The sequence below is a fragment of the Ambystoma mexicanum genome, chromosome 3p (assembly GCF_040938575.1).
Source record: "Ambystoma mexicanum isolate Mex_15411 chromosome 3p, UKY_AmexF1_1, whole genome shotgun sequence".
Taxonomy (NCBI): domain Eukaryota; kingdom Metazoa; phylum Chordata; class Amphibia; order Caudata; family Ambystomatidae; genus Ambystoma; species Ambystoma mexicanum.
The window spans coordinates 986,758,810-986,786,422 of NC_090925.1; the positions used below are offsets into that span (position 1 = coordinate 986,758,810).

General features: G+C 48.8%; 1 protein-coding gene across 1 annotated transcript in view; it reads left to right on the plus strand.

The window, feature by feature from the left end:
* Positions 1–21,480: 21,480 nt before the first annotated feature.
* Positions 21,481–27,613, plus strand: part of PLCG1 (phospholipase C gamma 1) — a 1,097,362-nt gene continuing 1,091,229 nt past the window's right edge. Inside the window, exon 1 of the mRNA XM_069652272.1 lies at positions 21,481–22,649. Within this exon, the coding sequence (XP_069508373.1) occupies positions 22,439–22,649 (211 nt within the window). The 5' untranslated portion in view covers positions 21,481–22,438. The remainder of the gene's footprint in view (positions 22,650–27,613) is intronic.

Consider the following 27,613-nt stretch of genomic DNA (forward strand, 5'->3'; position numbering starts at 1 on the left):
GCCCTCAATGAACTTTCTGCTGTAATTAGTCAGTCCAAGGAGGCTCCTTAGTTCCCGCAGAGTTGTGGGGTCCTTCAGTTTCTGAAGTGCTTCCACTTTGTTTTCCTGGGGCCAGAGACCCTGAGGAGTAATCTCATGCCCCAAGAAATTAACATGGGTTCTACACCACTGTGCTTTCGGAAAGGAATGTTTTGCTCCGACGGCCCTCAACTGTGTCAGAACATAACGGATCACCGCTATGTGTTCCTCCACAGATGAACTTTGATGTGGACATCATCTACATAAACCAGGTTACCCCTTGCACCCAGGTCGGGCATGCCCTTGTGTAGGAAAATGTTGAATTAATTGCCGGAGTTGAGGTATCCGAAGGGAGTCCGGGTCCATGTGTACTGCTGGCCACCAAAGGTAAAAGCCAGTTTGTATTGGTCCTCCCTACTGACAGGCACAGTCCAGTATCCATTGGTTAGGTCTAGTGCAGTGAATACCTGTGACCCCTGGATCTGGGCCAGCCCTTGGTCAATGTAGGGCAGAGGCCATCGGGAAGTATGGACCCATTTGTTGAGCTCCCTAAGGTCGGCGCAGAGTCTCCACTGGCCGTTTGGCTTCAATATTCCCAGCACCGGATTATTGAAGGTGCTGTGTACTGGACGGATTATCCCCTGGGACTCAAGGTTCTTAATTATTTCAGTAAGGGACTCCATGGATGCGAGAGGCAAGCGATATTGCTTCACAAACACTGGAGTCATGCCAGGGTCTGTGGGAATTGTTGTTGTGTGGATGTCTGTGCGACCACAGTCATATGAGTCTACCGCAAAGAGCTCTTGGAAATCCAAGAACACTTGTTTCAACTTTTGCTTCTGCTCCAGAGTCACACAGGCATCAGCTAGGTTGACTCTCTCTTCAACCATCTGCCTTCAGCCTGGAAAGACTTCTGGTTTTTCTATCTCAGCGGCCTACTCCAGCTGGGTGGAGAAGTCCCTGGTCAGAGTGCTGATTTGGATTGGTGGCTTCAGGTGGAAAAGGCAGTCCTCATGGACCTGGAAAATCACCTCATCCCCTCTGAGGTCACAAGTCAAATCTTCCTTACCATAAGGGCAGGAAGTTTACACCAGGAAGTTCCCCCCATGCCGGGTAAAGATCCTGTCTGGTGTTGTATTGTCATCACTGTCACTGTCAAAACAGTCCTTGGGGATTGGTCCTAACAGTTCATTTCCTAAATCAATGGAGAAATGTTGGTCATCAAACGCCATTCCAATAATGGTGCCTGCGGCTGGAGTAATACTCTTTAAGTCGCTGTTATCCACCTCTATTGGAATGGTGTCATGTTCTATGTTGACTAATGGTGTTGGGTTTACCCCCAACCCTTGCTGTTGGAGAGAAGCATTTAGATGAATATAAGCATCAGGGTTTTTCAATTTTTGTCCTCTTTTAACTTTCACTTGCAGGGAGAATTGTTGGGTCCTTTCTGGGATGATGACTTCCTCTTTAATCTGAATTTCAACTGCATAAGGTAGCAATTGAACTGACCTAAATGCTTTCTCTGGGTCATCAAAGCCCATGGGATTATCCTCTAATCGGGACCAAGCTTTGAAGATTATTAGGTCCAAACTAATGGCAAAGCGATTGAGAATGTCACTGCCTAAGTAAAAGGTGGCAGTGACGTCTTGCACGACCCAACAATTATGGACTATGCTCTTGTTGCCAATGGAGATTTTGAGCATACACCTGCTTGGCAGGAGATGTTTGGAATTGGGTGTTTCCAGATCCATTTCCCATTTGTCTATCAGTTTGAATGTGGGAATGGCTGGATCTTTTGGGAGTTGGCGGAGCATGGCTTCGCTGATGAAGCTCTTACCGTTGTTCACACATACTCGGGCGAGAACAGAGTCCTTCCCATCATTTAACTGAACAGGGATGAACAACTGCTCTCCAATATGCTGTATATCAGCCAGGCTCTGAGCTGATTTCACATCTTTCTGGACTGTTGGAGTGGGAATGTCTGATTGTGGATTAGTAAAGAATTTCAGAGTGTTTCCTTCCAGTGTGGAATACTACCTTAAACTGGAAGGAAGGTTGATTTTCAGAAATAGAGAGGACCCCCGTCACCAGTCTGTTGTCCTACTGCTATTACTGTCACGTCCGGAATTTGGTTGTTCTGGAAGTGAAATTCTACTTGGTCAGATTTTTGTTCAACCATGTGGCATGTGCCATTTAAACTAACATGGTTGACACTCTGTTTTAATTTTATTGGTCGGCTAGTCTGGGTCCAGAGGACCTTGTTTACGCAATCTATTAGGGGTGACAACCTTCTCAGGAGGTCATTCCCTAGTAAACAAGGGGTGCCCTCTGGAGTCATTACTATAACCGGGTGTTTCACCTTGTGTCGCCCAATTTTAATGTCCAAATCCGCAGTCCCATTGACGGGGATTTCCTTCCCATCAAAGTTCTGAAGTTGTCCAGGAAGAGAGGTGAGAGAAATTTGATAATTCTCCCCCCTTCCTGAATTGAGTTCATCAAAGGCTCTTTTGGACAGAAGGGTAGATTGGGATCCAGTGTCCACCAGTGCCAAAATTGTACCCTGCCCCTGTACTTGGGCATAGTATCTTCCCTCCTTCTCCTCAAGGGGGCACAGATAATGCACATTTTTGGACAACTGGTGGGCCAATTTTCTGGTTTTGGACATGCAAAGAGAAGAGATTTGGGCAGAATTCTGTGAAGAGTCTTGGGAATCTGAAAGAAAAAGTTGGCAACTGGAGATAGGAGACATTTTGAGTTCCCCTGGTTCCGGTTCTGGGCCCCCCCCCCTTTTTGGAGGCAGTCACCAGGATGGGTTTGAACCAGGGGATTTTGATGCTGTTGGTTCTGGGATGAGATGATGGGCGGCGCTAGCTCAGTCCCCACATCTACCCAGTCTGTCTGTGAATCCCTTGGGACCCATTTTTCTTTGGGAGCAGTTCCCCCATCTCTGAAGGAGAAGATCCTTTTCCCAGGATCCTCTGAGGATCCCTCTCCCTCAAATTGGTATATCTGTACCTCATCCTCAAAGTGGGTTGTTTGGGTCCTTTGTTTCTCCTACCTCCTCTCTGCTCCTTGGGTGGCAGACTTTCAGGGTTAGGAGATTTTGTTTCCTGTTCCTGGGTTTCCAGGGGCTGTTCACAAGTGGGGAAGGAAGCTTCCTCCGAGGCTTTACACCCCCATTCCCCTTGTGCCTCCTCCCTGGGAACCAGTGGGTTATCGGGGTGCTGCCCCCGTCATTGTTCTGGAGCACCAGGCCCAGAGTTTGGAGCATTCTGTGCCGGCATGCTCATCTGGGGGTTCTGCTGAGCCCTCAGCACGTGACCCAGCTCCTGTGCCATATTTTGGACTTGGCGCTCTAACTGTGAAACCCGCTCAGGCTGATACAGGGTTCTGTTTTCTCCCCTGGGCAGATCCCGGGAAGGGTAGCTATCCCTTCTCTGGTAGTACCCCGGGTTGGGAAGAATTGGGTACCCCTCCACCCTTGGTCTCCCCTCTCCCGGATTAGGTGGTCTGGGCTCAGGGAAGTGGGAAAAGAAGGATGGATGATTTTGGGGCTGGATGTTGGGTGGATACCTGGGGAAAAAGTTCTGCCCAGGATTTGGGGAATTTCTGCCCTCCTGTGTGAAGTTAGGAGGGAAGTTCCCTGGGTTAGGTGCTTGGCTGGATCCCCCCTTGGGCTGGAGGAGTCCACACATAACCCAGGATGGGTTGCTTTCCCTTGTAGCGGGGACTTACATAATCAGGGGACTCCCTGTCTGTGACTGGCCCGAGGGCCTTCTTGGCTTGGAATTATTCTGTGCAGGCAAGTTCTTAGGCCCCCCCATCTCCAAATCTAAAACGGGGGCCACCTTTACATCTGCCACCTTGGCAGCAGCAGGGGTGCTGGTCGGTTTGGGGCTTTTCTGCGCATTACTTTTATTTTCTATGGGCTTCTGCACCTCATAGATTTGGGTGGCCTGTTCAATGACCCAGTCTAGCGACCTTTCTCATGAAAATATCTCACTAGCTGGGTCATGATTTATTTGGGCAAGGCATGGAAAAAAGTGTTAAATTCTTTGCTGTCCGTGCGCACCCTTTTGGTAGTCTGCGCAAAGGCACGCTTCAACTCCTGCACAAATTCTTGTGGGGCCTGATCCTCCCAACATTGCAAATTGTAGGCTGCCTTGCGAACCTCTTGGGTATTCCGGTGAACAGAAAAATGTTTCAAGATGGCCGCCCTATTTGTGGACCATCTTGAATGGTTTTGGTCCTCCAGCTCCGCAAAGAAACTGGAGTATTCTGGGGAGGATGTCCATTTGACGTACTGCATGCAGCTACTGCTGTCTTTCAAAAGGAAAGTCTCCATTATTTGCTCAAAGAGCTCCAAGTGTTCCCACACAGAATACTTGGCGTTCTTGTGATAAGGCGTGATGACACTCCTTATTGCCTTAATTTGTTTTAAGGGGTCCTTAAGCAAGGCCCTTTTTGCCTTATTGGCCTTCTTGGTTCGGGTAACCCTGGTCCATTCATCCTCTGACTCAGAAGCACTGCTCCCAGAGGTGCCCGTCTGATCTTCCAGGTTTTCCCGGATTCTGCAAGCCTGGGAATGGCTGGCAGAATATGGGGACCTGGTCTCCTGTGTTCTGTGACGTTCAGAGGAGTCTTCAGATTCCTCCTTGCTGCCAGGATTTGATGAACACCCCCCCCCCCCACTGACCTAACTGGGCAGAGGTTTTTAGGATGCCCTTAGTGGGCCTACTCTCCTGGGGTTCCCCACTAAATTGCACTGTACTTGGGTGCCCATACCCGGATTCCCGCCCATCCATTCCTGGGAGGTACTGGCCTATGAGCCCCATACTTTTGGCTGGATAGTAATCTGCCATCCCCGTGGCCCTGGGCTCATGTGTGCCATGGGACATGGGGGTGGCAGAGTCCAAGGACTGGGAGAGATGAAGGCCTCTGGTACTAGGGCTCCTGAGGTTATGCTCAGGTGTTTCTCTTTCCCAGCGAACCTCATCTCTGTCAGCCCCTGCTCCCTGTTGCCATGCCAGAGCCTGTGCTTTCAGTTCCTCAATCAAGGCCTTACTAGACTCTATCAGTCTCTCCTGCATGGCTACCTGTTGCTGGAGCCTAACATTGTGCTGGCAGAGAGCCTCATTCTCTCTCGCTTCCTGGTTAGTCTTGGAGTACTGGGCCAGTCTTTGCTGCAGGAGGGTTACCCCCTGGGTACCGTCCCTACTGGCCTGCTCCTTTCTTGCCAGAGCATCTTCCACCCTCCTGGTGTGCCCTAACAGGTTCTGATGCTCTTTTTGGAGGTCACCCAGTCCCTGGAGGGCCAGGTGATTTTCTTCCATTTTCTTTTTTAAGTGGCAGACTTCCTGGCCTAAGGTATCCCTTTCCTGAGTAAGATCCTGCATCTGTGCCGCCAGGTCGTCCGTCTGCCTTTGAAGGGCACCAGCTTTCTGGCGTTCTTCATCAAACTCTGCCTGGGTATCCAGGTCTTTCAAAATCAATGTATTAGTCTCCTCTTTTTCTCTATCCAATTGGCTTTGCAGGGTGGCTACCTGCTTTGTGCATGCCCTGTTGAAATCTATCTGTTGCTCCAGCTTTTTCTGGCTCTCCAGTAGGGAGTCCAAACCTTCTTGATGCTCCTCCTGCAAGGCCAAAATTCTGGTATCCTGGTCTGCCTTTTCCTGTTGCAGGATATCCATATCCTCTTTTATTTTAATGATATAATGTCTACTATAATTTTCTGACTCCTGGCTCCTGTGCAGCCTCTGCTCCGAAGAGTCCAGGTCAGATTGGGCCTTCTCTAATGCCATCAGTTGCCTACTTGCCAGATCGTGGCCTTCAGCACATTTGTCCTGTATGGCTCCCATATATAAATATGCCGCTATCCTGGCAATCTTGTCGTGCTCATCTTTGGCTTTAAGGGCAATATATAGTTCACTCAGGGCCACATGTAAGGGACCCTGATCTCTCCATATATCTGACCCTGTTGCAGTGATCTGGGGTGCGATTGCCTGCAACCACCCCGTCTGGTCCTGCTGAGTCCACTCACCTCTCACAAATAGCTTATTTAGGAGGTGCTCTGTCGCTATATTGATGTCTACCAGTGTCGTCATTCTGGAAATTGGTTTCCTTCCTGACTTACAGAAGTTAGTATTTTATTTTGTAAAACAGACCGTTTCCTTAGAGCGTTCCTTTGAGGAGTGCTTTTACAGCGTAACACAGCGTGGTGATCCAACAGGGTTTATGTATCCTGTCAGTTAGCACACTGTATTAAGCTGCACAAGTGGTAGATCTAATCCAGACGTCCCGTTACGAGCCCCCACTCTGTAAGTGACTTCCATTCAGCAATCCAACTAAGTCAATGCCTAGTCTGGGATGCCCAATGGAAGCCCTTTTTTTATATATTTTTATGTCAAGTTCTTAAATCTGGATGATGAACCCTTATATAACGCCCCTCTCTTTGAATCCCCCTGACCTCACTAAGCCAAGAAGTAGGTTTGTTTTGCAAATTAAAAGGTTTATTGGAAAAATTAAACAATATATATATATAGATCACACTTTTATGAATAAATTAATATTTGATAGCACAGTTATGAGTATGAACAGTGATCAACAATGGATAATATTACAGTAGCACAATTCCTTAATTTCTTAGGAGTTGGTGTAGAAAGGATAAGGTAGCAGAGAATACTTTGAATGGTTTCAAGGAAAAACAATGATGGAAAGAATGCAGCACAGAAATAAACTGGATATGGATTCAACAAGAGATAATCTGATCACTTTTTGCCTTGTGACCACTCACTCCCCCCCTATGCAATATGAAGAGATGGAAATGAGGGCACACAGGTTTTCAGGAATACAAACAAAAGCAGTTCAGTTCCCGTTCCCCCCAGCAAGCTTAGAGAAACAGGGATGATTTTAAAACACAGGCCAAATACTTTTAAATGTGGTTGCAATGAAGTGGAAAATATGTGAAAAATGATTTTAATTCCCTATAGGAGATTCAGGGTAGGGATAGCTACTTTGAATTAGTTCAGGTCGACACTAGCAATGATTCAGGAATGATTATCAGAGTGAAAACGAATTTCAGCAGTGGAAAGCAAGAAGCAGCTATTTTTACAAGTGGTGAAATTGAGTCAAATTGCAATTCGTGGCACTTTTTCTGAGTGCGTCGATCACGATTACGGAAAAACTATAAGGAGTTGGACGGTTGTTGGAAAGCGTAGGTTCTTAGCTTTAAAATGACAGTTAAATCTCGCTTCTAGGACATACGGTTCAAAAGATACAGAAGTTTTTGTGGAGATAGATTTTCAGAAAGGAAGTCAAGATTTCAGAATGACAGATGACACTTTTGCAGCTTTGAAATTACAGAATGGACACACGATTTCTATGCAGTTCTAAATAGGTTGAAATGGATGGGATGAGATTACTTTATACTAAGAGATGACTATGCACAGTTCTTGGCTGGATACTCACTCCTAGTTTTGGACTGGAATGGACCTTGTCACAGATCTGGTAAGGTGGGCTGCGGTTCTCTCGCCCCGGGACGGTCTCTGGCAGTGGTTCTGCTCACAGCGGTCTGGTCTGGGTCTGCTATCGCCAATGCACAGCAGTCTGGTCTGCATCTGGATACAGCTCTGCTTTCTGGGTCTGGATACAGCACTGCTTTCTGGGTCTGTATATGATTCTAGCCAGAATCAAACAGCTCTGCTTTCTGGGTCTGGATATGGTTCTAGCCAGAATCAAACAGCTTGCCCGGCTGTTGAATAGTTTAGTTAGGTTGCTGGATTCTGAGGCCTGCTGAGAAGGATTCAGCTTTTGGTTCAGGCCTCTCTGCTTCAAGTTCTGGAGTCTATCTGGAGTCTAAGTTCTGTATATGGTCGGGCAGCGTGCTGCGCAGAAATCGATTAAAGAGTGGAAAATCAATGTCCCTATCTGGGTCTCAGTGGTTCTTTTTATGTCTTTTGAAAGTGGGTGGGAAGGCTGACTTTCTATGCCCAACCCACTAAGGATTCTGATAGTTTAAAGGATTTACTGTCCTCTGACTGGAGAACGGAGTAGTGAGTCAGAATGAGTCAAAGTGATGCTATGTTTATGGCTTGACTGAAGTCCCTCCCCTTAGCATTTACTTAGAAAAACAATTTTTCATAACCAAACATGCTTCCCAGATACACAAGTTGTTGAAATTACATGTATACATCACAGATGAATTAAGACAGGTCTCTGTTCAACCCTGATCTTTCTAAGAGCTTGGGTGCAGAAGTGACAACATTTTGCGCTTTTGATGGGTTTCGCAATATTGGTTTTTCATCAAATCTGGCACGGAGGTACACACCCTCTCTGGGCATATTACAGTAAGTTTTAAGGTCTCTAGCATAAACACAGACGTTACAATATTAATAATTACAGGGCTCGGCCTCAGAACATCCTACAGCGTCCAGCTTCGTCTCAAATTGTGGGTGCATTTTTCATATTAAGAATCCCCAAATTGTACATTTCCGTCAGCTTGGTACAATATTTTATAAGCAATTTAATAAAACATACATTTGCCTCCTCTGCAGTACACCCATTTGTCTGTCCCCGCCCCCTAGAAACTTGGCTTGGCTCAGAGGTCAAATGTCTTGCCTTCCCCCAGAACAGTGTTGACAGTTCACACCCAAAATCAGCATACCCTATTCAGCTGAAGGAATCCTTTGTCTGGTTTTTCCTGCTAGCAGGGCATCAGTCCAGGGTGCCACTCTCAATCTGATTAACAGAACCACTTGATTTCCTGCCTTCTTGCTGAGAATACTAGCAGTGAAGTCTTCTCATGGACAAGCAAGCCTTCGAAGTCCCAGCTAACTCAGGTTCACCGTTTAGCTCCTGAAATACAAGTCTCCTGTCAGAATTTAGACCGCTAGCGCCGGTCAGTGGCGGGCACCGGTATTGCACCCATTTTTGACAGCTGCCTTAAATTAAGACATTTCAAAAAGGGGATTTTACTTGATAGCATATGATCCTTGCTAACATTGTATTGATGTGGATTCTGCAGTAGAGTAATGTAGAACACCCAACCAGAAATTGGATTTTTTTGGTGGTTTCATGCCCATGATTTTAGCAATTTTGACAATCAAGAAATGAATTGTTGAACAGCTCTGTATTCCTTTGTCTGCTCTTGTTCTGTGGGAAGCCAAAGGATGGGGCTGGCAATGGTCTCCTGTATTAACACTGACAGAGGCAAAAGAAGATGGCAGCCTGTCTGTCAGGTTCTCACTGCGCACTTTCTGGTGATTTATGGTCAGCAGCATGCTTTCCGGCGGCCATTATGATGTTTCCCATGTCAGTAATGCACAATGATGTGGTAGGGCTTGGATGCGTGGATTGAAACATCCCACAGCCTCTATACGTATACTGCTGCCACGTTAAATCTGCTCCATCTGGTGAGAAATTTGACATGCCATTGCCATCCTTGCAACCGCCCCAGGCTGGGTTTTTCAGCAGAGTTTAGACAGCGCTGCGGAGGGGGCACCCTGCAGCTAGAAAGCGGGGGCCAGTAACCAGTGGGGCAAGGAAGACCGGAAGGGAGAGGGGCAGGTCACTGGCTGACAGATCACCAGCCACATGGACTTAGGACACGACAAGGTGCTAACGGTCATCGGCACCAGCCGGCCGGGGGCAATACAAAGCCACCACAAACACTTGGCGAAACTATGGGCATAGAAGGAGCCACTTAGAAAGGAAAAATCAAGTCAATGATGCTTTATATGGAGCACCACAAGTGGGTGACGGGCTACTTTGGAGCCAGTAAAAAAGAGGCCAATAGATAACGAAATAGCAGCTACAGGGGATAGTACTAGAAGCCAGTCAGCTAACACAGCGAGATGCAGGGTCGAATCCCGACTAGGCCAAACTCACCCCCCTTTTTTATCCTCCCATGGTCGATAAATAAGCACTACACACTGTGGGTAATAATAACCAGCACTCAGATACCTGAGGGTTCATAGCACGATATAAATATGAATACCTACCATGGCAGGGGCAAAAAACTAAATATGCACAACCCAGCCATGTGAGGAAGCAGCTCAAGGGGAAGCGTTCACACTGCAAAGCATGGGTAGAACTAGTGGCACAGCAGAGTCAACAAACAACCGGTACCAATGATGACAGCTCAAACGGCCAGACACAGTCAGGGTTTCCCAAACAAGGTTTTATCCAGAGGCATTTTTCCTTACGAACAGACAGCCATGCCGAGTATCGCCGGAAGTAAGTTTAAACACGATAGACATTATTACTTAACCTTACAGGATGACTAGTGCGGATAACGCACGGGAACAGCATATAGCTGAAACGATTTTTAGGGTTTGCGTTAAGAAAGGCTCTAAATATTTCCTGTAAGCTAGGGCACATAAGGACAAGGACACATACCAAATTAAAAGAGCCAGGCAGACAACGATATATGGTTATGAAAAAACATAAAAATGGTTAGTGATTACAAGGAATCCACATCCGGAGCATTGCATAAGGCACAACATTGAGTGCATTTGTTTCTTTTTCCTAAACGCCTGCCAAGAAAGGGGATAATGGGGATGACAAACAACCCTGCACTCTAAACCAACCCGAGATCGGGCAGTCACAAGGCGTTAGTAGGGAAGATGGTAAGAAACCCATTGCACAAATGCACAACATTGAGTGCATTCGTTTTTCTTTCAAAGATGCCGCCAAGAGAGACGAGAACAGGAAAACAACCCCAGAACCACCGCATTTTGGTGTGGGGGTGATAGCTCAGAGGGAACAAGGTTTGTCTGGAATGCGCAACGATACGGCATGATATAGGAGCGAATCCCGAGTCCGAGCTCAGAAACCATTCACGGGTATTTAGACACAGGATAACAGAACGGTAAGAATACAAATAATGATTATGGGGAAGTAAAAGGAGTAAAGAGACCCCACACAGACAATAACATGTCAGATAACAGTATCTCAACGTTTAGTGGAGTATGGTCCATCAAAGGGCCACAAGACACCGACAAATACTCGTCGGAATTTCCATGAAGGAGGTATGGCAACATCAGCGCCAACGCTGGGCGGCCGGGGCCAAGGGGCTACAGCAGCACAGATCCCAAAAACGGGGTTATTATGGCTGAGGTGGCGCGCCGAGACAGCATTGGTGAACACCACCCAGCGCAATATAGCAAGTGGCTGAAAATGTTAATACTAAAAGCTAGGATTAGTATGACGGGGTCTTGCTAAGAATGCATCAGCGAATAGCACCCAGTGCAATATAGTAAGTGGCTGGAAACGGTACTGCTAAAACTAGTAAAAGGCACAGTTTAAAACAGACAGGATGTCAATAGCCAGGTGCGAAAGAGGGCTCTATATATATTGTTTAAATTCATACAAAGCTATAGACCTAGCAAGGAACAAGGGCACACAGAAGGACGAAAGGTCCTTGTTTTTTTAATTCAGACAGAAGGGGACTCTAATAAGTTTTGCTGGAAAGAGATTGTTCATAACCGTATAAGAAAGAACCAGTTAGAGCAACAGTGACCATTACAGAATGTTATGCTACAAATGGTACATAAGACCGGAACTAACTTGATTTCCTTCACAAACAGATCGCGATGCCCCCCCATCAAACCAGCCTAGATAATAGGACATTCCTTTGTATTCAGAACAGGGAGATGGTCAGAGGAAACAAAGGAAAGGTTGGCTCTTCAAAACAGCATCGCGTCATGGTGGTGTTACAGGGGTCCAAAATGGCCAAACATTCATGACAGGCTAGCTGACCTGGTGGCTTACAGGGACCCGCCGGAGTTTCTGATTATACACTTGGGGGGCAACGATTTAGTCACAATGGGGAGAAAACTATTATTGTCTGACACATGCTCCTCCTTAGCGGGCATAGCCCACAATTAAAAACGAAACTGAAATTTCTTAGTCAGTAATGTTCCCCACGAAAACATGGTTAGGGGCAAACTTGTATCAGAGGGTAGAAAAATTCTGCACAAGCAGAGGGATTCTTTTCATTAGGCATAGTGCAATATATCAGGTAAACCCGGAGCTGTTACCTGTCTGAAAAAGGGATGGAAATGTTTTACAGGGATATAATAGACAACTTGGCGGAAAGAGGACGTCTGTAGCAACTTTTGTGGGGAACCTGGAAGCCCGGTAACCCATCCAGGTGTGGCGGCACGGGCCATGGGGCGCAACCCTGGACCTTGTGCCCAAAAGTGTACATTATGTATTATTATGATCATTATGATGATTGTGTATTATTTACGTAATGTGCAATCAAAACCACAGCCTTTTATTGCCAACACTTACACAATGTTTGTTGTGGTACACAGGGGGAAAATCGGTGACAGTCACCAACCTCTTGGGTCCATAGTGATAGACAGCGCTGCAGAGGTGGCACCCCGCAGCAAAAAAGCAGGGGCCAGTAACCAGTGGGGCAAGGAGGGCAGGAAGGGAGAGGGGCAGGACACTGGCTAGAAGCACAACACCTCTCCCTCGCACCTCCCTCAGACATTTGGAGCCAGGCAGGATGAGGGGCCATGCAGGAACACTGCAACACATTAGGAACAATAAGAAGGTGCAAAGCACCAAAGTCAGGGGAAACAGGAAAACGCCCAGGTAGGGACAAAAGGCACCAAGGTGCGAAATGCCGTCGGCGCCAGCCAGCCGGGGGCTGTACAAGCCCCCACATAGGCAGACAGAGCCCAGGACTAGTTCCTGGGCAATATAAGGAGCTGCCCAAGCAGCTAAAGAGTCCAATCAGTTTGGTACACCGCACGGAGCAACAAACAAGTAGTCTGCATATACGCAGAATACTTTTTCTTTTCCCAAGAACCCTCCGACCCAAGAAAAAGGGAAAGAAAGAAAGAAAAGAGATACAGGGCAACGAACAGGGACCATGTCGTTGTGGGAAGAGGAAGGCAGCACGGGCCAGGGGGCGCAACCCTGGACCCTGTGCCCAAAAGTGTACATTATGTATTATTATGATTATGTATTATTTACGAAATATGCAATAAAAACGGCCTTTTATTGCAAACACTTACAGAATGTTTGTTGTGGTAGATGGGGGAGGGGGGGATGGAGGACAGTCACCAACCTCTCGGGTCCACAGGTTACTGCCTTCTGCCCATGAGGGTGGGGGACAGCCGCCAAAGGGGGGCCCCGGGGGGAACGCGAAGCGTTTCCACCCGGGGAAGTTTTTGGCGCTGCACACGGCCAGCGAGTGGCCGTTGGGGCAGAGCGCCTCACCGGGGTATTTAAGGGGCCGGGGAAGGTTCGGGAGGCAGGTGACGGTTGGACTTGGCGATTGTCAAGTCCTGTTGCCTGCTCCCGAGCCTTCCCCGAGTTTGCTGGGCCTAGTGGGTCGAGGTTAGAGCAGGTGAGGTAGGGTATTTTGGGGAGTTAGTAACTGGGGGCGGTTGATATAGTAGTAGTTATTTAATATATAGTTAAAAAAAAATAATAATAATAATTTTGTGGTGGCGATTTTCGCCTAGTCGGGGGTAGCGTAAATAAGTTACCCCCCCCCTTACCTGAGCTGCCGTCGGCGTTGCCGTGCACGGCAGGGCAGTGGGGTTGTTGGGACGGTTTTGGCCTTCCCGGCCTTCGGTCTTCTGGGGACCCGGGTCGCTGTGTGTGAGCGGGGATTTCCTCGCCGGGCCCATCTCTTGTTTCTTCCTCCGGCGCTCGGGAGTCGGGGAGCGCAGGCCTGGGTGGGCTGTATATTTAATCGGTTCCGTACGGGATCTGGGGACACTTCCTTTTCCCTCTTCCCACGGCACCGGTTCCTCTCTGCCCGGGTCCTCCTGGTTTTCGGGGGTGTCGGCGGGGGGAGGTTAGCAGAGCCCAGGTGGCCCTGTCTTTTTGAGTGTCCCTGTGCGGTGGCAGCCTTCTGTCAGAGGGGGCAGGGCAGGCACCTTAAAGGGGCCGCTTTATTTTGCTGGTGCTGCTGGTAGTGCGGTGCATCTCGTGTGCCACCAGGGGGCAGGGCGGGCTGTGCTAAGTGAATTTTTCATCTGTTTTACAGGGTTTTCAAAAAAAAAAAAAAGGGGAAATAGTGGTGATTGTCAGCAGCAGTAGTGGGGGCTCCTGGGTGGTGTGCATTTATCATGGGAAGAAGGAGAGTTAGGAGAGGGGGGGTTTCTTTGGGAGAGGGGTATTTTGAGGTGGGGGGGCAAATAAAAAAATAAAATTAAATAAAATAAAAAAAATGTTTGAATAAAAAAGAAAAGGATAATTCTTAATTTGGGGTTATTTAACCCCTTTGGGTTATTAGTGTTATAGCGCAATTTCTTCGGGTTTTCCCTCTGCTAGGGGTATTTTGTTCCACGGGTAGGTACCGGCTCGGGGGCGTATTTAGCTAGTGAGAGTCAAAGGGCAAAGTTTAGTGCGCTATCAGATTAGTGGTGCACGATGGTGGGCCAAGGAGTTAGCAAGAAGGGGCTGGTTGATGCTAGGGCTCTGAGGGAGGCCCTGGAAATCATCAGCAGGGCATCTAAGGCCCAGCTGGAGGGGGCGGTGGGGGAGGTCACTGGTGAGGGGGAGACAAGTGGGGGTAGGCCGCAGCGTAGAGCTGCAGCTGATGGGGCTCTCGCGGCGGTGGTGGCTTGCACCCCCGCGGCGGGGAGAGGGGAGGTGTGAGAATCCAGGGGCAGGAAGATGAGGAGGGAGATAGACAGGAGGGCGTCCAGGAGAGAAATGATTTCGGGTGGGCAGCCATCTAGGGAAGGAGTGCTCAAAAGGAGGTGGCTCAAGGGACCTACAGCAGGGCCAGTGATGGGGCGCAGAAGGGGGTGGCAGGGCAGAAGGGAAGAGGGGGTAAATACCTGCAGAAGAGTGCAGGTGGGAGAAGGAGGGAGAGGTCCCCAACAATGGAGGAGGTTAGGGTGGGGCGCGGAACGGCCCCCCCGGGTAGGAGGAGTGAGGGTGGAGGGCGCTGCGCAGCCCCCGCTGGTCAGATGGAGGTAGAGGGTTTTCGAACGGCCCCTCCTCGGGCAGCGCATGGAGAGCCTAGAGGGTGCAGCACGGCCCCTAGCAATGAGGACTCCAGGGTGGAGGTCGGAACGCCTCGCCCATGAGAAGAGGACCAGGCAGGGGTTTCTGCGGCCCCGCAAAGAAGACGTCAAAAGAGCGGCAGGGCGGACGCCCCGGGCTCGCAAGAGGAAGATCAACTCGACTGGGGCTCACACCCACAATGGTATTTGAGGGGTGATGAAGTTGGTTTGGAGGATTATGTGGGGCGATGGGAGGTGGAAGGTCAAAGGACATTAGGGGAAAGGGGGGAGGAGAGAAGAAGTTGGGGGTGGGATCTGGAAAGGCAGGTGCAGGGTGGTCGAGGGGCAAGTAGGCGGGGGAATTGTTGGCTGGGTGAGTCAGCTGACAGGTTTTGTTCCTGCAGTTTGAGCCCTCTAAGAAAAGAGATGAGGAGCATCGGTGTGGACGCCAGACCGGAGACGGCAGGCGTGGAAAGAGGTGAGCGGGAAAGGGAATGGTCAGCTGCATGGCAGAGAGGGGTCACAAGAGGGGAGATGGGAAATGAAGGGTCTGATTTGCAAGGGATGAGGAAAGACGCGGGGGTACAGGCCATTGGAGCCCTGGGGGTTGAGAAGGGCATTTGTTCAGTGGAGGTCCAAACGGACAAGATGGTGGAGCCATTGGTGCTCGAGGGGCAAGCTGGGAAAGAAAAGGAGTTGGAAGTGAAAGGAAAAGAGAAAAAGCTGCCATACATGTGGATAACAAAACCGTTAGGGGCGCACTTGATGGCAGCAACCAGGGAGAAGATTAATGCGGGGGAATTTGTAGATGTTTTTAAATTGCTCCATAGGGAAGTGAGAGCTAAGGAGGAGTCGAAAGAAGAAGAGAGGGAACTGGCTTTGCGCCCAAGGGTCCCGGTGACTATTTAGAATTGGACGTCGGCATTTATCATTTATGCCAGTGTTTATTGTGAAAAATTCCCAGAGCGTTGTGTGGCCCTGCTTAAATATATGGACGTAATTAGGAAGGCTTTCACGAGTTTTGGGGGCTTTGCCTGGGTAAGGTATGATGAGGAATTCAGAGCGAGAATGGCGGAGGACAGTCAGGCGGTCTGGGGGGAGATAGACATGGATCTTTGGCTGCAATGGATGGCCCCAACGAGGCCTGCCCCGACATTGCACACAGCAAGTGGGCTGCCGGTGCCTTTCCGGCCCTTTCTTGGTCGCCCCGCCCATGAGGGGGTGGGGGGAGGAGGCAGAGGGCAGTCCTCAGCAGCATGTTGGGCGTTTAATAAGGACGGCTGCACAAGGACCCTGTGTAGGTTTAGGAATGAGTGTAGCAAGTGTGGAGGAAAGCACCCTCTTACGCAGTGTTTCCAACAGGGGGACAGGAGGAGGTGGAGAGGTTCAGGTAGAGGGGTTGTGGGGAAAAGCTTCTACGCCAATTAAAGTGGGGGTGCTGCAGAAATGGTTACAATTTTATCCAGACAGGGTAGGGGCAAAGATTTTGAGTGAAGGGTTTAGTCAAGGTTTCAGATTGGGGTACCAGGGCCCAAGGGTGCGCCGGTGGGCTGCAAATCTGAAGTCAGCCAAAGAAAATGTTGAGGTGGTAAGACAAAAATTGAACAAAGAAATTGCGGCGGGAAGGATTGTAGGGCCATTTGATGACCTGCCGGGTGATTTAGTTATATCCCCACTGGGGGTGGTGCCCAAGAAAGCCCCGGGGGAGTTTAGATTAATACACCATTTGTCATGGCCGGAGGGCATGTCAGTCAATGATTTCATTGCCCTGGAAGAATGTGGGGTTGTATATGCAAGTGTTGACCAGGCAGTGGAGCTGGTGAGGAAAAAAGGGCAAGGGGCCTTCATGGCCAAATGTGACATCAAGGCGGCGTTCAGGTTATTGCGGTGCACCCGGAGGATTTTTGGTTGTTAGGTTTACAGTTTGAGGACCGCAGATACATAGACAAAGCCCTGCCAATGGGGTGCGCAATTTCCTGTGCGCTGTTTGAACGATTCAGCTCCTTCTTACAGTGGGTTTTTTCGTTTAATTCAGGTTGGGAGAGTGTGCTGCACTATCTGGATGATTTTCTGTTCATTAGCGGGGCGGAAAAAGAAGGGGAGTGCAAGGGAATGCTACAGTTGTTTCAGGAGCTAATGGAGGAGTTGGGTGTGTCATTAGCGGAAGACAAAACAGAAGGGCCTGCGGTGGTGTTGACATTTCTGGGAATTGAACTGGATTTAGTGGCCATGACCTCACGCTTGCCGCACGACAAGGTGAGCAAATTGGTGGTGCTGCTGGAGAGAGCGGTAGGGGCCAAGAAAATGACGCTGGTTGACATGCAGAGATTGGTAGGGCATCTGAATTTTGCATGCAAGGTGGTGGCCCCGGGACGGACGTTTTGCAGGAACATGGCAAGGGCTATGGCGGGAGCAAAGTGCCCACATCATCGGATAAGAGCATCAGGGGCAGTGAGGGAGGACTGCAGAATTTGGCTGCGTTTTTTGGAAAATTTTAACGGGGTGTCAATGTGGTTGCAGGGAGACCCGGTGACATGGGAAGTACAGATATTTTCTGACGCAGCAGGAGGTTTCGGAGTATTTTGGGGAGGAAAATGGTGTGCGGAGAAATTGCGAGATCAGTGGTTGAAGGAGGGAAGGGAATATAGCATTCCTTTAATTTTTCCCATTGCTGGTGGCATTGGAGTTGTGGGGGAAGGATTTGCAGGATAGGAAGGTGAATTTCAATGTTGACAATGAATGCGTGGTTCATGTGGTAAACAGGCAGTCAGCAAGGGATCAGAGGGTGGCAAGACTCATGAGAGAGTTTGTGCTGCGCTGCATGGAATGGAATGTGGTGTTTAAGGCAACACATGTGCCAGGGACGGATAATGGCATCGCTGATGCATTATCTCGTTTTCAATGGCAGAGATTCCGTGGATTGGCTCCAGATGCGGATCAGGAGGGGCAGCAGATTCCGGAGGAGCTGTGGAAGATAGGAGGATGAGAGCGCTGGCTTTGGTGGAGGGTTCATTGGCCGGGGCGTCGAAGGAGGCATACAGGAGGGCCTCGGAGGATTTTATTGGAGGGGGAGCGTGTAGTTGGAGGGGTAGTTGGGATGCGGAAGAGCGGAGGAGGGATGATGTCATGAACTTCCTCCTGAGGTGCATGGACAGGGGCTGGTCGAGAGCAACTATAGCAGGGAAGTTAGCAGGGATTGCTTTCTACGGGAAATGTTTCTGGGGTTTTCAGCCAAGTGGGGGGGAAGTGGCGAGTAGGATGTTAGAAGGTTGGGCAAGGGAGAGTAAGAGGGACAAGGACAAGAGGAGGCCGATATCGGCAGAATTGCTGCAGAGGTTGGTTAAAGCAGTGGGGGGAGTTTGCTGGTCAGTATGGGAGGGGGAGCTGTTTGCGACCTGTTTTACGTGGTTATTCTTCAGGGCTTTTCGTTTTTCGGAGTTGGTGGGGGGAAAAGGGGGGTCTGGGGTATTGCAGTGGGAGGATGTGCAAATTACAGAAGTGGGTTTGGACATCAAGATTAATAAGTCTAAAACGGACCAAAAGGGGAAGGGTTCTTGGGTTGTGTTGGGCCAAGGGAGCAAGGACTTATGCCCAGTGCAGGCAGGCAGGTTGTGGAAGGAGCGGGGTGGGGGTGAGTCATGCTTGGTGTTTAAGCATGAGGATGGGACGCCGGTTTCAGCGGCACAAGTCTTGGGGGTATTGCGGAAGGCTCTGGTAGTGGTAGGAGAAAAGGGAGAGGATTTTGGTACACATTAATTCAGGATGGGCGCAGCATCGGAGGGTAATAGGTTGGGTTTCTCGGAGGATAAGGTGAAAAGTTTGGGGCGTTGGAGGTCTGGGAGATACAAGGGGTATGTCAGGGAGTTTCATAAAGGGGAATTTTGAAGGAGGGTGACAGAAGTTAGTTGACAACAGAGTGTGGGGTGAATGTATTACGGTAGTAATTTTGTAATTTCTTTTTCAGATGCTGTGCGAAAGGAGGGGGAGTTGGCGAAAGTGTGGATTGTCGGCCATTCAATTGTTAAATGGGCTGGGAAAGAAGCGGAGAAAAGGGTTATGGGCAGGCAACTGGGGTGTAGCTATAAGGATGTGGTGGTAAGATGGCACGGGTTAGGGGGACTGCGCTGGGACCAGTTGCTGCCTATGTTGGCAGGGTGCGGGAACGCTACGGGGCGCCGGAGGTGTTGATTATTCATGCAGGGGAGAATGACCTGGTAAGGGATACGGGGGTGGCTCTGCTAAGGAAAATGAAAAGGGATTTCGTTTGGGTGCGGGAAATGTGGCCTCAAGCAGAGGTGTTGTGGACTAAGTTGTTGCCGCGCAGAGTGTGGAGGGGAGCGAGGAGCGAGGGAGCGGGCTAGAAAAGGGATCAACAGAGAAATGGTGAAGTTTTGTGCCTCTGTGGCGGTGCAGGTGATGGAACATAAGGAAATAGTGTTTGAGGGCTTTATGATCTTTAGGGAGGATGGTGTACACTTGTCGATTTATGGGAACAATCATTATCTGGCGGACCTGGGCTCTTGGCTGGGAGATTGGTTAAAGAGTTGGAAGTAAAGTGAAGGGGGTGGGGGGAGGTGGGGCAGAAAGAACACCTCTGGGGAGGGTTTTTCTGGTGCCGGGGGCATGGCCCCTTTTGATGTGGGGGGAGGGAAGCACAATGGGAGAATGACACGGGAAAGGATGGGGTGGGGCTGTTTGCACAAGCGGGCCACCCCGGGGGAACAGGTATTGAGCCTGGAGGGCCATGGCCCCAGGGGGAAAGCGGGACGCCAGGAAAAGGGGTAAGGAGACGGTGGGGTCCAAGGGACAGTTAGGGAGGAAATGGCTTTATTTAAGTATTTAATTATTGGGGGAAAATGAAAAATGTGTAATTAGTTAATTGGTTGTTTAAATATTTTGTTAGTCTGTAAGGCCATGGAGCCAGGTAAGCGTTTAATTGTAAGCTTTGGCCTGTCACATTAAAGCGACCTTTTCCACTTTTAAATGAGTCTGGGTTTTTGTGCAGTAAGCCAAAAGGGAGGACCCGGGGGGAACGCGAAAGTTTTTGGCGCTGCACATGGCCAGCGAGTGGCCGTTGGGGCAGAGCGCCTCACCGGGGTATTTAAGGGGCCGGGGAAGGTTCGGGAGGCAGGTGACGGTTGGACTTGGCGATTGTCCCGCCCTCCCACCCCTTCATTTTGTTTTAAGTCTGGGGTCTGGTTTATTTAAAGGGGGGGATCATTGTATTTTGTTATGCGGGGGGGTTTTACGTCCCATGGCAAGTTTTTTAGGGGGTTTTGGTGTCTGTTAAGGGGCGATTGGCTGGTAGTTTGGTGTGACAGGTCGGGGCATTAGTGAAGTTGTGATGTAAAAATTTCTGTTGCTGATGTGGCAGGTCAGACTGGCTGCAGGTCATAGGAAGAGGGAGATTGGTGTAGAGGGGAGTTTTTAGGAGTATTGAAGTGGTTCTGGGCTCCGGGGGCATGGACCCTTTTGCTGTGGGGGGAGGGAAGCACAATGGGAGAATGACACGGGAAAGGATGGGGTGGTGCTGTTTGTACAAGCGGGCCACCCCGGGGGAACAGGTATTGAGCCTGGAGGGGCATGGCCCCAGGGGGAAAGCGGGACGCCTGGAAAAGGGGTAAGGAGACGGTGGGGTGCAAGGGACAGTTAGGGAGGAAATGGCTTTATTTAAGTATTTAATTATTGGGGGAAAATGAAAAATGTGTAATTAGTTAATTGGTTGTTTAAATATTTCGTTGGTCTGTAAGTCCATTGAACCAGGTAAGCGTTTAATTGTAAGCTTTGTCCTGTCACATTAAAGCAACCTTTTCCACTTTTAAATGAGTCTGGGTCTTTGTGCAGTAAGCCAAAAAGCGTGAGTTCGAGAGGTATGCTAATGTGAGCCCATCAATCGTAATAACCCTATGCAGCAGACCTCTGGGTGATCCTGCATCGCCCTAATGTTTGCTTTGCATTCTCAGATGTGTAGTCCTGCATTTATAATGGTAAAGCAAAACTTGAGTTCCAGAAGAAGAAAAAACAGGCATGTTTGAACTATTAACATCTGACATAATAGGGTCAGTGGAGAGAGCTCTATTGCTTAACAGATCAGACTACTTCCGTCTCCTGTCACCGCTGCAGTGTAATTGGTGTGACAGTGTGTCCATCCATTCCCACAGGTGCTAGGACTCGCCTCTGCACAGGCTACGCATGTGCTGGGAAAGGGGTGGAAGGGAATGCGGCTTCTAGTCACCACAAGCCGATTGTATCACCTTATAGAACGCCTCGTTATGTATCCCCCCCCCCCTACTTCCCGTAACACAGCTACGAAATGTGCATGAAACCGTGAAACCGTGAAACACAAGGGAAGCGAGAAGGACGGTCAGGAAAAAGGGATGTTGTCACTGCAGGCACTGCAGGAAAAGAGACCGCGTTCCCTTTAAGAGGCCGTGCCTCCCTCCTTCTCTCTGCCGCTGCTTTTGTCTAGCGGAGGGGGCGGTTCTAGAGCTGTGCTACAGGAGACAGAGAGAGAGAGGGAGAGCAAGCTCCCCTCTGCCATGGAGGCATAGTAACAGGAATGCAGAGGCAGGCAGCAGGGAGAAGAAACCTCGATTGCGGCGGACAGACAGTGCAGGCAACGCGTAAATCTGGCGCAAAGATTTTGGAGAAGGGAATATTTCTACCTGTAAGGGGATGGAGAGGAGAATGCCTGGTTTGACGTGGGACGATTTACCTCGATCTACTTTTTAGTGGGGGTTGCCAGTACCTCTTAAACTGGAAATCTGCGATCATCGATTGAGTAGTGGAGGGGTTAGACCTCCCTGCCCCAATTTAGAGGGCTAGAACTGCGTGCATCACAACCCCGTTTGCATCACATTAGACGGGGCGGTAGGTGGGCGTGCATCTTTTAGAGAGGTACAGCTTGCACCTTGGAGCAGACCTGCGTTGGTGATTTCTTGCCACTGCCCGAAATCGATAACTAAGGGGGAGAGTGCGTGTTTGATTCTGACTGCACGGCTGCCCAGATCAGCCATACTTCCTGAGGCCCCCCACCTAACCCTCTCTCCCTCTGCAGCTTTTTATCTGCTTTTAGATCGATGGTAGTACTAGAGGAGAGAAATAGAGAAGACACGGGGCGATCAACAACATACCCCCTGCGCCACCCCACACCGGGCTACCACAAAGGCCGAGGAGATCTGGGAATGTTTGGGAAACAGTCCAGTTAGAACCAGAAAAAAAGACACACGGGGCTCGTGTTTTTTTCTTTGCGGATTTGGTTACAGCGCCTTTGGAAATTGTGCATTATTTCACACAAGAGGAGACTTGGGTCTTCAAATGAACATTCGTCTGCATCTAAGACTGTAGCAGCAAAGGAAGAAGAAAGGTCGCACACGAGTTTGGAAAGTTTGCACTTACCTCTGGGAGACCACCCTGCTGCCTGTTGGGTGCTTTTGTGAGCCATGGCATCGGGTCTCATCTGCAATGGCTTCAGCTCCAGTGCGCAGTCTGAGTCCGAGGTGGCTCACCTCTGCAGGAGCCTGGAGCTGGGCACGGTCATGGCCCTCTTTTACACCAAGAAGTCCCAGAGGCCCGAGAAGAAAACCTTCCAAGTGAAGCTGGAGACCAGGCAGGTCACCTGGAGCCGGGGATCGGATAAACTAGAAGGGGCAAGTAAGTGTCTTGTGGCTTGTGGGATTGTGCCTGCATGTTCCAATCTGTCCGCATAGCAGGAGCTGGGCCCATAAGAGGCACCTGGGTCTAGACGGTGCATGCATATGTAGTTGTTTGCGTATGGAGGTCTCCGCATAGGAGGGAGAAAGGTATGGAGGTGCAGATGTTTGGTGGTGTCTGGGGTCTGGACATGTCTGCATAGGAGGAGGAATGGAGCTGTCTGCATTGGGCATGCAGGTTTAGAATTTGGAGGTACCTGTAGAATATGCAGGTGCATTTATTGGTCGTTCTAGCATGTGCAAGGATATTGAGGAGTCATGAATATGACAGTGTAAGTGCCAATCGATTGTCGGGTTTCATTCAAGTCAACAGTGCTGCTTGAGGTCCTATTCAGTGAGTAATTACTTTGTCTTCAGGGGGTCACTTACAGAGGACTCCGAAAGTGTGCCTTTGCCCAATCTTTAATTATTTGTCTTCTTGTAAAGCAGTGCATGCCAGGGGTGGCCTCAGAGCGTGAGAGCCAGAGGGGACATCTTTGGATGCCAGTAGAGGAAATGTTAAGAGGAAGATTTCAAGGGTCTTTCTGAATTTGGTGTGGTTGGGTTGCAGGCAAACGGTGGAGATAGTGTGGCTAAGAGCTGGGAGAATGCTTTTTCCCTTTTTGGTGTTTTCTTTGGGTGGGGGGTTGGAAGAGCATAGTCATTCTGGAGGAGTGGGGTAAACTTGGTGCTGAGAAAGGTCTGACCAGTCCACTGGAGGGCTTTGTCTATAAGCATGCATCTTTGAATTGTATTCACTTCATTGGCTTCCTGTCCTAAAGAGAATTGAGTGCAGGGGAAATATGATCTCAACGGTTAAGGTGTAGCATGAGTCTGGCTGCAGCAAATCTATGTGATCACTGCGCCGCCCGTAATTCTGCCGATGAAAATGTTGACTGCAATTACGGCTCGGGAAGTGATCAGATCTCTTCTGGCCCGGCCCACAATCGCAAAGCCACGCCTCCTCCCACTTACCTTTACTGCGGCGTACTCCTGTGTGCGCCGCTGACATTCTTGTACCCCTGCGGCGTCATCTCCTCCCACTTACGTCAGGCGGTGCTGATGCCGCAGGGGCCTTTTTATTTATTTTTGTAATCTTCTCCCCCGCTTACTGCAATGGTAAGCAGGGGACCCCCATCCACTGACCCCCCCCCCATCACCTGTTACTGCGTGTTACGAGAGCAGGGGACACCCCCGCAACCTCAGCTCTGCTTGGGCGCAGTAATGGGGGTCGGGATTTTTGTAACCCGCTCAGGCGCAGATTTAGTAATGTGGCGAAATTATGGTAAGATTCTGCTGCAGCATTTTTTTAACCTTTACAGTTGGGTGAATTGGTTTGCTTGGAGGCAGAGGCTGTTAACTAATTTGCACTCATCTAGATTAACAGCGATGACTGTGTTGGAAAAAGTAAGTTTGTGATATAGGAACTTTTACTGGGAAAAGCATGATTTGAGGATAAGGGACATGTTTTCATGGACGTTGAAGCCAAGAACTTTCACATGGTCGGAGGGGAATGGATATTTTCTCATGGTGGACGACCAGAGATTTTTGCTCCTAGTGTTAGGGCTGTTTCCCAGAGGTAGGATTACTGTTTTTGAGGGGTTTCAGCTTCAGCCAGTTTAGGCTCATACAATTGTTTATATCCTGCAGGCATATGGCAGGTCCAAGGTCGAGTATTCTTTTTGTCCAGGTGCGACAGGACCTGCATGTCATTCACACACGTTTAGAAATGTAGTTCAAATGAGCAGATTGCATTGGCAAAAGGGTAAGGGGAGAGCAAGGCAAATCGAGATCTGTCTTTGAGGAAAGATGTACGTTGAAGGGGGCAGTGTCTTGAATGCCTACAGTTGATTGGAGGCGGTCAAATGGGATCTTCTGGTGGACTATGTCGAAGGCAGCTGAGAGGGTTAGGGCGCTAGTGTCATCAACGTCAGTTGCCTCATGGAGATCATTGTGTATGGATACCAGGACAGACTGTGTGCCCCTGCCAGGGCAGGAGCCAGATTGCTGTGAATCAGGGAATCAGCCATTCTCAATGTGGCCTTGAAGTTGTTCACAGGCAGCGCTTTCAAGTATTTTAGCTAGAAATGGCAGATAAGAGACGGGTCTATAATTGGTTAGATCCACATGATTTAGGTTTAGTTTCTTCAGCAGGGGGACAGGGATTGCTTCCTTCAGGGTAGAGGGGGTCAGGCAAGAGGAAAGGGAGTGGTTCACCAGGTTTAGAATGTTATGGGTGTAGCTGCTGAGATTTGAAAATTCTTGCAAGGGTCAAGAGGGGAACCAGAGGACTTGCAGGTAGAGAGTCCAGTTGATACTTGAAGAGTGGAAGAAGGATGAGGAGGGGAGGTGGGACTAGGAGCTGGAGTGATCCTCATGGTGGAGGCAGGAGTTGAAATGATGTTGCCAATATTGTATCTGAGGGTGAGGATTTTAGTAGAGAACAATGAAGACTGGTCACCACATAGTTTTTGTGATTGTTCACTGACATTGAGCGGGTCCATGGGTCTGGAGAGTTCTGCTGAAACTTTGAAGATTTAGTCTTGAGGGTTTTTGGCACAGAAGATTATTTTGGAATAGTATGATTTCAATGCTTGACGTAGTGATCTTCTGTAAACTCTTAGGTGAGCTAGGCTGTTGAATTTGTCTTGATTGAAAGACGGTTGAGAAAATCTCAATTCAAAGGCACAGTATTTCCTTTTGAGTGTTTGTAGGTCGAAGTTGAACCATTTAGCTTGCAGATGCTTTCGGCTAGGGTGTATGATTTTATGTGGAAGGATTGTCAAGTGCAGAGGTCGGCCAGGGGTAGATGGTGTCCATTGTGGGTTTGGCGAGGATCAATGTTGTTTATTGGAGACGTTCTAGCAGGCACTGAGGATTACGATTTTTTTTCAGAAGGAAGATTATAGGGAGGGCTTTTGGGTGCCGGTTTAAGACTAGAGCATTGAAGGAAGATGGTGACAAAGTGTTTAGACGAGGCGTTTGGGGAAAGGGTTGCCAACTGGTACCTTATCGTCTCGTGCAAAGAGGAGATCAATGCTGTGACCTGGGCGATGGGTGGCCGAAAGAAAGCACGAGTTGCGAGAGGCCTAGGGGGTCCAAGTTGAATAACCTTCAGGCCACACGTTTCTCGGAGATGAGGCTTGTCCAACCACCCGTTTGTGTCCCCCAGTACAATGGTGCGAGATATTGTTTTGACGAGGAGATTGGCAAGATCAGCTCGGCCTTGACTTGCTTCCATTAATCATAGTGTCACATCGTCTCTTGTTGCTTTTTATAACTCGAAAATATAAAGTCTACTGCTATATCAGAATACCCCTTATCTCGGACAAATCGGTATACAATGGAATTTATTTCATCTGTTATGTGTCCTGCGACAAGACATTTGTTTATACAGTTAAGTTGAATTGGTAAACCGCACCAGTCCAAGACATCAGAGAACATGGGACAGGGCATACATGTGGGGGCACCAGTGATGTGGTTTAGGCAATGACCGTTTTTTTCTTTCTTTCTGGATTGTATTACTTCCTTTTATGTAGTGCTCTTGTTTGCTTGTGATTCTTAACTTTTGTAATGCTCTTCGGTTCTGGCCTCCGTTGACCCCCACCATCTGTCATGTGTTACCTTTACTAGAAAGGTAAAGGTTCAATTTGACATTTTGGAGTCTGCTGCCGTTCAGATTTTCGTTAAGGGCAAGGGGTCTGTTTGGCCAATTTAGTACGTGTATAGTTGTATTCCTTTCCAAATGTGGATTTGTCACTTATGGTAATGCGGTCTGCTTAGGACATCAGGAAGGGTGCTGTAGGCAACGTAAAATATCAACAGTGGAGCGTGCTTTAGGAATATGTTTGCGTTGTGAAAAACAAAACCTTATTAATTACAGATTGGTACACGTTTGTGATGTTACCATCAACAATACAGTACAAAAACTTTTCATTGCTTTGATAGGTTCATACATCAAACAACCTTCCGAAGTACGTGCAGGAGAAGGGTGTTTGCGCTGTCTTACCTCTGCTGCAGGAGGGGAGTAACGAGGCCGATATATGTTCAGTGAATTCCAACGTGCATGTGTCGGGTGGCATAACATGGCTGGAGGTTAAGGCAAGATTCGACTGAGGGAATTAATGTCTGGGCGACCAAAGAAAAAGCCCACGTTGCTAAATTGCCATACGTATCTTTGCAACATACCCAGTAGTAGCTAGGGTCAAGTTTTTGCAACATCTTTTGAAAATGGGGAAACTATAAGACACACTGGGTTAGTAAAATTGGTCAGAACTACCTGCTGTGCATGTAATGAAGTTTTCAAACTGCCCACTCTGGCCCACGCTGGCCTATTGGACGGGTTCTACAGGCTTGGTTCTGTTGCCCTATGGACCATCCTGAGACTCCTTTTAAGGGATTGAAATACAGATTTGTTGAGCAGAAGAAGCTCAAAGTAGCTCCTGGGTATCGGGCATCCCCAGTCAGCAGGAGCGACCTGTGGGGAACGTGGTGCTGGGAACTAGTGTACCACAATAACTTCCACATGAGATGCCAACTATAGCTCAATGTCCATTAAAAAAAAATATATATATATATATTTTTTTTAAACAAATTATTTTAAACCACACATCAAACATAACCCACATTTAGGACATTTCCATGTTACACGTCTTGTGTTACATTCACATTTTGCACTTTACAGTTCTCCTCCTTCACTTGAGCCCATAATACGATGCCCTTAAAGAACGTTACTTGGGGTTTATCAGCATTAATGTTTCCGAGTATGTCATCTTCACTGGATTCAGCCTCGGGAAGTCCCGACATCCTAGCTATCATTTACCTCCATGCCATCAAGGGCCCTGTTTCCTCTTCCCCTCCCCTGCTGGCCGCCTCATACCATGCCATCGTCTCTGCCTCCGCCCACTTTAAGAGGTTGTTCCACCA